General features: G+C 43.4%; 1 protein-coding gene across 2 annotated transcripts in view; it reads right to left on the bottom strand.

The window, feature by feature from the left end:
- Positions 1–6,984: 6,984 nt before the first annotated feature.
- Positions 6,985–10,533, bottom strand: part of CENPF (centromere protein F) — a 61,694-nt gene continuing 58,145 nt past the window's right edge. For both annotated transcript variants that reach the window (XM_044267198.1, XM_044267199.1), the window contains exon 20: positions 6,985–7,938. In XM_044267198.1, coding sequence (XP_044123133.1) covers positions 7,735–7,938 — 204 coding nt within the window. In that variant the 3' untranslated portion in view covers positions 6,985–7,734. The remainder of the gene's footprint in view (positions 7,939–10,533) is intronic.

Below are 10,533 nucleotides of genomic sequence, written 5' to 3'. Positions count from 1 at the left end.
GCAGAATGGAGGGAATATTCCATCTGCATAGAACGCAAGATCTAATTTTCTTAATGTGATCCAAACTTGCTATTCCTTTCAGTGCCATGAATGGGCACTTTTAGAAAAAATAAAATGTGTAAATAGCTATTCACATTGACTGGCCACATGCTCAATTTTTGAAAAGCACCATCTGAGGAGCTAGAATCTGGGTTTCAGGACATAGTGTGGGACGAAAGAGAAAACGGTTTCTTCTTTGGGACTTCAATTTCTTCATCTTCAAAGTGATAAAGAATCAGATGATGAAATCATGTTGTTATAATAGGAGTTACGGAAGCTCTACAATTCCTTTGATTTGGGACTTAGAACTACTATGAATCACCTGATGTTTAGGAAAATCACCATCCAGCAGAATAATGAAGGACTAAAAGATTGGCATCAAGAGGCATCAGGAAGTTACATGGTTTCTTCATGTCATTCTATTTGTAACTTAGGTTTCAAACAGGTCCCCTGGACCAATTTAAAAGAATTGCTTTTCATGACAGACCTGGTGAAAGAAAAACCATGAAAGGAATGGGTTTCAAAGGGATCTCCTGCTCAGGTAATAGCAGGCCAGACTCCAAGAAAGTGTAAAGAGTGTAGATGTTGACTAACCAAAAAGTCAGAATATAGGCTTTGCAATTTTATCAGCTTGCTTGTGGGTGAAGTAAAAGAATTTCCTACTGGACGTTGCTTTAAAGTAGAATGTTTTGTTTTGTTTTTCTGATCTGACAAGAAGCCCAAGGTTCGTTCAGAGGCTTAACAAAGTTATCAAGGGCTCATTTTTCTGATCTGACATCTTATATTTTGGAAATGCTTTATTTCTGGCCTTGGAATTGGTTACTGCTGACCGGTTATCATAACGGTCACGGGCAAAAGACAATGGCAGGACCATAACTGACTTATGTTAATTACATTGCTTCCCTGGGGGCTGGCCCATATTTTTTTCTGAGCCAAGACTGCCCAATGTCTGAACAAAAGTGGGGTTCTCCAGGCAAGAAAGAAAGTAGAAGTAACAGTTGGGTACGCAGCAACAAAAATTTTGTCTGGGGCTAAAAAAAAAAAAACTTGGCTGACGTTGGTTTAAAAAATAACTCTTCATTGACTACAACCTATGCCACATTTGGGAAATCAGTGTGAGACTCTTCCAAACCAACATATTCTCTTCTTAAACGAGTTTATGACAACCTCAAGGGGGAAAAAAAAATCTAATTTTGTTATACATGTTGGAACAAGATTTGGGTTGCTAATTTGGGCTTCTGGCTCTTATAACAACAGATTGGTAAGTGGAATCTGCAGTCTTCTCCATCAAAATACTTGTTTCAAATTCTAGGAATGAGGGGTATCCTCCGTTTATTAGTTCTGCCATTAAAATAGGATACTTTCAAGTCTGGGAACATATGGTGCTTCCACACAGAGGCAGACCCTGATTTTCTCATAAATTGAATACTCAGCCTCTGGGAAAAAAACTAGCTGGGCAGAATGAAGATGTAACTCACCTCTCTGCTTTGAGTTGTGGTTGGTTCGGAAGACAAATAGTCTTCACACTGAATACACCTGTTTACCAACCACAGCAGAGCATTTTTCCTTCCCCACAAGTCTGTGACTCCAAGCAAAGTGACCACCCACCTGCTGTGTGGGCACACGTTAAAGGCTGCCCATAAATAGCGCAGAAGGGACAGAGCATTGTGGGCTAGCACAGGGCACCCTCGTGACCCTTTGCTGGCCTAGGTCCAAGAATATGGCCATTAAACCAACAAGCAGCTGGCATTCAGGATGAATAACCCTTCATGTGGGCTGCCCAAGGTCTAGCAGGAAGGAGAGGGCATGCGCCCAGCAAATGCTCTGTTAGATAACACAGCTGTGATTTCAACACCAAGAGGATCTGTTCACATTTAAAATTCAGGAATATCCCCATGTTTCGCTAAAAAGTCTGTAACTGTGGAAAGCTGCCATTTTCCTATCTCCTTGCAAAAGCACCACTGGGGGGAAAAGGAAAGTGAAGGAGAGATCCCCTATTACGACAACAGGGTAACTTTTGCTGGAAACCCCAATGCCAAATCCCTGACTACCTCAAAGGTTTAAATGAAGTGAAAGAAAGCACACTCTCCTTAGGCGCGGAGTTGTCCTAAGCCAGGAAAGAGAGAAACTTCTGGCATTGAGATTCAGAATGGGATTCTAAAAAGAACTTGTCAGGCCAGCGTCTAGTTTCGTGGCCTCCTGAATCCCTTCACTCTCTACTTGGGGGCGGATGGTAATATATCACATGCTTTGGACTGGGGATCCAGACCAGAGCCTCAGTTTTGTTTTGCCACAAACTTAATAATGTCTTGAGGTCTCTTCCTGAGTGGCAAAACACATGATTATTAAATACCAAAGGCTATAAAGCATTGGAAACTGTGAGGATTCCATTTGGCAAATACAGTATTCTTATGCAGATAAACAATACCCTCTGGGCAAACTCACGCTGCCCTAGAAGAGAGGAATAACAAGATACAGACATCTTATTCATCAGCCACATTTCTTTGCATTGAGGGGAAGGGGCTGGTGAGAATTTTGTGGGTTGGAACTCCCATCTGCAAGTGAACAAAAATATATGAAGTTTGGGGATATGTGTGTTTCCTTGTGATTTTCTATGACATAAATAGAACAAATCACTTACATTTACTCACACAAATACATCAACATTGAGCAGGACGGACCTTGCCTGCAGCATCAGAACCAGAATAAAAGTCATCACTTTTCCTTTCGTACCAGGAGCAGCTGCTGTTAGAAATGTGGTGGACAGGAATCTACGCTCCTGGGGCACCTGAGTGGCTCAGTGGGTTAAGCCTCTGCCTTTGGCTCAGGCCCTGAACTCAGGGTGCTGAGATCAAGCCCCACATGGGGCTCTCTGCTCAGTGGGGAGTCTGCTTTCTCCTCTCTCTGCCCGCCTCTCTGCCTACTTGTGATATCTCTCTGTCAAATAAGTAAATAATCTTTAAAAAAATTTTTTTAAAAGGAGGCACCTTTTAAAGAAGGTGGCTCAGTGGGTTAAAGCCTCTGCCTTTGGCTTGGGTCATGATCCCAGGGTCCTGAAATCGAGCCCTACATAGGGCTCTCTGCTCACCAGGGAGCCTGCTTCCTCCTCTCTCTCTGCCTGCCTCTCTGCCTACTTGTGATCTCTGTCATAGAAATAAATAAAATCTTTTAAATTTTTTTAAAAAAAGAAAGCTCACTTAAAAAAAAAAAAAAGGAATCTACGCACCCATTACTCTCCCCGGGGATCACTAGATCACCACAAATTTGGGGGGAAGAGAAGAGTAGGTGACACTGGACAATGGTTGAGGGGTAGAAAAATGAGTTTCTGGTCATCTGATGCTTAAAATATATATTTTTCAGAAAAAACAATGTTGCGAGTGTAGGTTCTCCATAATTGAAACAAATGTAATTGCCATTTTAACATAGTATGAGCTACATGAACTACCTGAGTTTAAGTTCAGGCACATTCTGCAATGTTGCTCCTGTAAGGAAATATATTCTGAGTTACAAACAACTAATTTATATATAAATATCACCAATACAACTCATTTTTTTTAATCACAGTAATTCTTTTCTTTGGGTATTTTTAATGAGCCAAACAAAGAAAAACCCAAATCAGCAGGTGATTACTTTGCAAGATCAGTAACTGAATGATACTACAAACCTATAGTGATTACACGCATTTGCAAAATAAGCATTAGTGGACTTGACAATGGTGAGAATCTTGTAGGTCGGAACTTAATCTGAAATTAATGTGGAGTGTTGGGTACACAGATTTATCTAACACTTTTAAGCTGCTCTATTTTAAAAATTATGTGTATCTATCTGTATATAGAATAAACTCATTTTATTATTTGCAAAATCATACATAGTTAAATATTAACTAATTTTATCTGACAATTCCAAAAGGTATTATTCTTCCCAATTTTGCCAGAGGAAATTGAGGCACAGTGAGTTATTTGCTCAAGGTCACATGAGGACCCCAGGCATTCCAACACTTCTCCCTTTTATAAAGATTTTATTTATTTACTTATTTGAAAGACAGACAACACTAGCTCAGGGACGGAGAGGGACAAGCAGACTCCACACTGAGTGTGGAACCCCATGCGGGGCTCGATCCCACAACCCTGAGCTCATGACCTGAGCCAAAATCAAGAATTGGATGCCCAACTGACTAAGTCCCCAGGCGCCCGTGACGCTACTCATTTCTAAGGTCTACATTATACTAAACTTTTGTATTTAAAGCCTTACAAATCTCTAGGTTTTTTTAAGATTTTCCAAAACAGACTAAGAAGATTTAGTTTTGAGTAAATAATGCTTGTGCATCAAGTGAGTAGTTACAATTTTCACAAGTTGAAATGTATCGCTGGTCTCCTATTTATATACAAGATGCAGTACCAGGTAACACAAATCAGATGCCATCATCCTAGGCTTGGGGACATCTCCACTGCATAGAAAAGGTGGAAGAGCTACTTCTGTCTCTTGAATATTTGTGCTACCAGAATTATTCTGGAACAGTCTGCCTCTAGAGAGGCAAACACAAACAAGAGATTGAGCTCTACAGTCATGAAACGGAGGTTGAAATACTTCAACTCCCTAAGCCTATTCCATCTTCCATCCAGTGACGATAATCTCCACTTTGCAAAATTGTGAGACTCATCATTATTATAAACAAGATCTCCTTAGACATGAGTCTGTAGCTCTGTGTCTCTTGATCTCAAGCCTATAAAGTGGAGATCCTGCTGTCTACCCCACAATGGTGTCTAGGTTTGAGCAGACACATAAAAACACTGTAAGGTGCATGTAAAGTTCCGCACAGTGTTTTCAGCAGTTGAACCATATAGCTCAGGTGAATAGTGGGCACCAGATCCAAGGCACCCCTGGAAGGTGGGAGGCTGGTTTTGGGTTTTAGGTCCTCAGGCTTTTCCCAGTAGAATGGCCTGGATCTTCGAAGCATTTCCAAATTCTCTTCTTCTGAGTGTTCTCTCCAGTCAGTGAACCATAAAGCCCCTTCCTCTCAAGGGAATACAGCTTCTAGGCTGGAAATGGGGGGGAGAGCCTAGCTCAACCATCTCCACAACCAGCTGGGAACTACCGATTCCAGACACAGTGTCCTCCGGAAGAAACAAGGAGATTCCCTTTGTCAACCACAAATGAGAAATATAAAATATACGCTACTGATGAGTTCAACTTTCCGACTGTGGTATATTAAACTGATGAATCAAGAGAATTGATCAGTTTATTTCCCATTAAAGCTACTTTCATGACATGTTGCCATAGCCTGAATGACCTGGGAAGAACTAACTTGGAGATCCTAAGACCGCTGTGCTCAGCCACCCTAAGAGGAGTTCAAAGTTTTTTCCCTAACCCAAACCCACTGGGAAGTGGAACGGGTCTCCACCCCTCCTAAAGTGGGGGGCCCCTGGGAAGAAGGGTCTTAACTTTTTTCCAAGTTCACAGAAACCTATGAAAAGTTCATAGTTCCAACAAAATAAATAGAATGGGGACAAATGAGAAAACCCACAAACCTCCAAGGTTAACACACGTGCAAGTAGACGGGTGATTCTTAAGAAATTGGGCTACAATTAAATGTTGATTTTTATTCCCTTTTTATCAAAGATTCAGCCCCTTTGGACTCTTGATCATTGCCAATAAAAAAAAGGACAAACTGAGATCCTACAGAATATTCAAGATGAAAGAATCGTCTCCACCAAGTCCCTCATTGTACAGGTTGAGAATCTGACTCCTGGCTCTCTGGAGTTGGTCTGTTTCTCCATATGATTTGTCAGCTCGGATCTTTCTGGGACCTAACTGGCTTATCAGGTACCTCAGAGTTGGGACCGGGGTATATTCACTTTCCATCCTATATGCAGCTCGATATCCTGCTTGCCCATTTAGGACGACTGTGAACAATTGCAAAAGTGGAAGGCATGCTAAGTATTCCCTATAACATGGAGCAGCTACACAGTCCACCTGGGAAAACATGAAGACACTTTCAAGGACCCATGGAGCTCCCCAGCGAGTCCTACTGAGTGGAATCTTCCAGTAACTGGAGACAGCCAACAAAGCTGATGGCCTGATCCCAGTGATGTCTACTCCGGGCCATGCCCTTGAGCACATGGCAGCCTTGGGATGATTTATGATAAGGATATTGCACCAGATCACAATCCCGAGCCCCTGAAGAAAGAGGAAAGTTAGGATATCACTTTCAGTAGATGAATACTAAGAAGCTTAATATTATTGAAGCATTATTCAACAACAGAGGCCACCTTACAAAGGCCAATTTTAAAATATAAATGATAGTATTTGTCAAGGTTTGTATATCAGTCTGAACTGAAAGCCAAGAGCAAATTATTTTTTACTTGTTCATGTCCTAGAAAATTTTCTTACCCTGACCAAGGACAAAAAAACTTGTTCCAAAGTTATTGGATTTGATATGGCTCATAATGCCTGCATATTTTCAAACCCTGTCATCAATAAATAAGCTGGAAAATACCATACCTGTGTATCCTTGCTGATGCAATTTACTGGGTACACACAATGTGCCAGGCACTGGCTGGGCATATTATTCCTGTATAATTCCTATATAATCTACATGACCCACATTCCAAATCATGTCTTTTAATATAACCAAATACATTCACTAAATATACTAGTATCTTTTGTTAAAACGCTAAGATTTTTCTTTATCTGATCGAAAGAGAGAGAGAGAGAGAGTATGTGCAGGGGTAGGGACAGAGCGAGAAGCAGACTCTCTTCTGAGCAGGGAGCCTAATGCAGGGCTTGGTCCCAGGACCCTGAAATTATGACCTGAGCCAAAGGCAAACGCCTAACCAACTGAGCCACCCAGGTGCCCCAAAACTTTTCTAAGAGGCTGTTGACATTAGCAAGAAATAGTGCCAATGCTCTGAATGCATTTATATTTAGAAATCATATTTAGAGAAAACAAAAGTGACTTTTATTAGGAAGGAAAATGTCTTGTTTTAATACAAGATCACCATTCGTGAGAACGCACACTAAAAGAACAGTAAAAAATTGGTCTCAGGAAGAAATAATACAATGACAGAAAACTTGCTACACCACATCTTCAAGGAGCCTGCAAACAGGCCCAGTGGAAACAAACCCACAGCTCCCGCCAGCCCCACACACAAGTATGTACAGGTCACACCCGCGAACATTTAGAAAACACGCCGGACGAGGAGGAGGAGCACACTCACACGTGTCTATGCGTGCGTGATCTTTCTCCATTTTACTCAACTGAAAGAAATTCTTGATCTAAAATGACTTCATGCCTAGCTGTACACATAGGAAATATAAAGCACAAGTTCACATTTTCCTGGGAGTTTTTCATCAGAAGTAGACAACGTATTTTGGATTCTCTTAGGGTGAAATCCACATACAAACAGAAGTCACGGCATCATGCCTGTCATCGAAGTGCGACATCACCAAAACCTTTATATGGTGCCACATACACCACGGAAGAAAACTGTCCATGAGTTGGTGATCAGTGCTTTCGAACTTGTCCAATGCTTCTACCTGCGAGAGCCAAAGTGTACAATGTACTTGGATTTCTAAGTGATTGTTTTCTTCCCATGGGTAATGTGCTCTCTGACTGAAGAAAAGCCTTTGCAGACAGGCATGCTGCCTTCTGGTCAAATCCGGCCACCTGCCAGTGTCCTGACAACAAGGTCACTTCTACTGGACCCTGCAGTTCTCGCTGCTCTTGGACTCGGGGACAGCTTCCGGGCTGGGGGCGAGCCGGCCTCGCTTGGCCCTCAGGCCCTCCCTGGGGCTGTCAGCTGGACTTCTCTCGGGAAGGTTACTGACCGAGAGGGATCTCGTGGTGGGTTCTCGGAATGGGGCGCTTGAATCCACTGGGCTTTGTTGAGCGACCTTGACCTGCAACGAAGCATCTTTGTTAGATGAAAGAATTGAGTTCAGATCATGATCCCAGAGTCCCAGGATCGAGTCCTGCATTGAGCTCCTTGCTCAGCGGGGAGCCTGCTTCTCCCTCTTCTCCTCACACTGCCTGTGCTCTCTCTGTCTGATAAAATCTTGGATGGAAGGAAGGGAGGGAGGGAGGGAGGAAGAAATGAAGGAAAGAAAAGAAAATGTGGGACTTTAAGAAGCAGTCAAGAGGGCAAGGTAGCTGGTAGAGTCAAGTTTCTGAGGTTTACACAGTCATAACTGAAGACATGGGGTCGGGAAAGAGAGAGAGAAACAAGACAGATGGAAGGATAGAAGTTAAGTTAAAGCCAAAGTTAAAGGCAAGAGTGGAGGACTCAAGCAGGAAGATCTTTTTTTTTTTTTTTTTAAAGATTTTATTTATTTATTCGACAGAGAGAGACCACAAGTAGGCAGAGAGGCAGCCAGAGAGAGAGAGGAGGAAGCAGGCTCCCTGCTGAGCAGAGAGCCCGATACGGGACTCGATCCCAGGACCCTGAGATCATGACCTGAGCCGAAGGCAGCGGCTTAACCCACTGAGCCACCCAGACGCCCCAAGCAGGAAGATCTTTAAAAGGTAAAGAAGAACAAGGAGGGGACCCGTGTTCCGTCCCTACAGGGAGAAGGAGCTATGTGACGGAGAGCCACAGACTCCAGTGACCTCCTCCTGAAGCAGCAAGAAAAAAGAATGGAAACTATTTCACCATTTATATTCTTTCCATAGGAAGTACGTGGTTTTAAAAGGCAGCTAAATACTTTTCATTACAGAAAACATAGTAAATCTGGCCAACAGATCAAATCCCTGGAAAGCTTGCCTCTAACTCGGATTGTGTGCAGGACACTTAAAAGGATCAGCCTCAAAGGATCAGGACTTAATGGAAAATTACCGTCCATGGAAAGTTAAAGGAAAAAAAACAGTTTCACTGATACTTTTTTAAAGTAGAAAGTGATACAAGGCATTTCCCTTGAACCCATCGGATGTAGGAAAGTCAGATCTTCAGGTTCACCATTGAAAAGAGAGAGAGACAGATCACTCGCATTGGGAAAAGAATATCTGAGCCATGAAACTCTTTCTTAATCCCAATTAAATAGCCAAAGCCCACCCATTGGCTTCCCCTCTAGACTCAATTTCTCTGATCATGAACTGAGGAAATTATTATAGGCTGCGATCCGCTTAAACTGTGATTTTGATCCTCATGTTAGTCAATTGGCTTCAGACTTGTCCCTGTAGGTAGATGAGGTCCAATTCACTAAGTATTTAAGCTATTAAGTGTAGGGGTGTCTGAGTGGCTCAGTTCATTAAGCATCTGCCTCCGGCTCAGATCATGGTCCCGGAGTCCTGACAGATCAAGCCCCGCGCCGGGTCCCTACCCTATCTTACAACTCCATCTGCAACCACAGCAGCCAGAGGACAAGCACGCGGAGGGCTCAGTAAAAATGAACCTCATTCACAGTAAGAAACACAAGTCCCCACTAGACCACTGACCAACACCGCAGTGACGGCATCACCATCATCCTCTGTAATTTAGTGTCGGGTCCCCTGGCACTGACCACCATCCCCAGGTTCAGACCAAGTCTACAGTCATGACTCACTTGTCCCCAACAAAAGAGGAGCTCCTGGGCTTATCCATCCCAGAGATATCCTGGAGACTGACCCTCACCTGCTTCGCATCTCCCCCACCTTGAGCCCGACAGATGTCACTAAAGGTCCCGCTAAATGACCTAAGGGAATGTCTCTCTCAGACCTCAGCCAGGCACATCAGGCAAGGGCTCAACATCCTATTTCTAAGCAACAGCCTTTGGAAAAGATGCCTCGGCTCTCTATTTTTCAACCCGAATGATGAAATTTGCTTAACTGATGAGGCAAGCATTTTATAAGGCACCTCAGAAAATGCTGAATGACCAACGGGCTGGGTTTTGAAGAGTTTGCATCTAACCGGGAAGTCTCCCGGGGACCCCCTGTCAAGAGGAACCAGGTCCCATTCCCTTGCACGAGCGCACAAGACTGCCTCGCGATTCCTCAGCGCTGGTGCCCAGGGCGGCCGGGTGCCGCCACACTGAACACGAACCTGCAGGAAACCATGGTTACCACTGCACTCAGCGGGCTCCGCAGCATGTGGAAAGCAGGCCCCCTAGTGTGCAAAGCTCTTGTTCCTGGATAATAAGTCTGAACAGCACATGGAAACTGCCTTTCCAACAGGTCCTCGGAAAAGAGGGGAGAAAAATGACCCCTGGGGCAATTTCATGAGAGGATTTCCTAACATACCTTTAAACTTCTCCTACTGTAATCACGTGAGGACACCAGCAGCTCCAGGAAGTCAACAAATAGGCGGCCGGATGCCCGACACCGTATGAGACACAAAGACACAGGGAAACCGGAATCGTAGTCAGGAGCCCCACAGTCCTCCTAGTGCAGCTCGGAAGGAGAGCTCCTTTCTTTAGATGTCTAATGAAATATTTGCTTATTGTAAAGTAAAGGAGTAAAAAAGATAGGGGAAAAAAAGAATTGGCAGCTGGGGGTCCAATGGGTTAGAGGAAAAAGTGTGAAAC

Source organism: Neovison vison, chromosome 10, assembly GCF_020171115.1.
Source record: "Neovison vison isolate M4711 chromosome 10, ASM_NN_V1, whole genome shotgun sequence".
In the NCBI taxonomy this organism is placed as follows: Eukaryota; Metazoa; Chordata; class Mammalia; order Carnivora; family Mustelidae; genus Neogale; species Neogale vison.
Note: the sequence above shows the minus strand (reverse complement) of the source record. Positions and strands in the feature narration are given on the sequence as shown.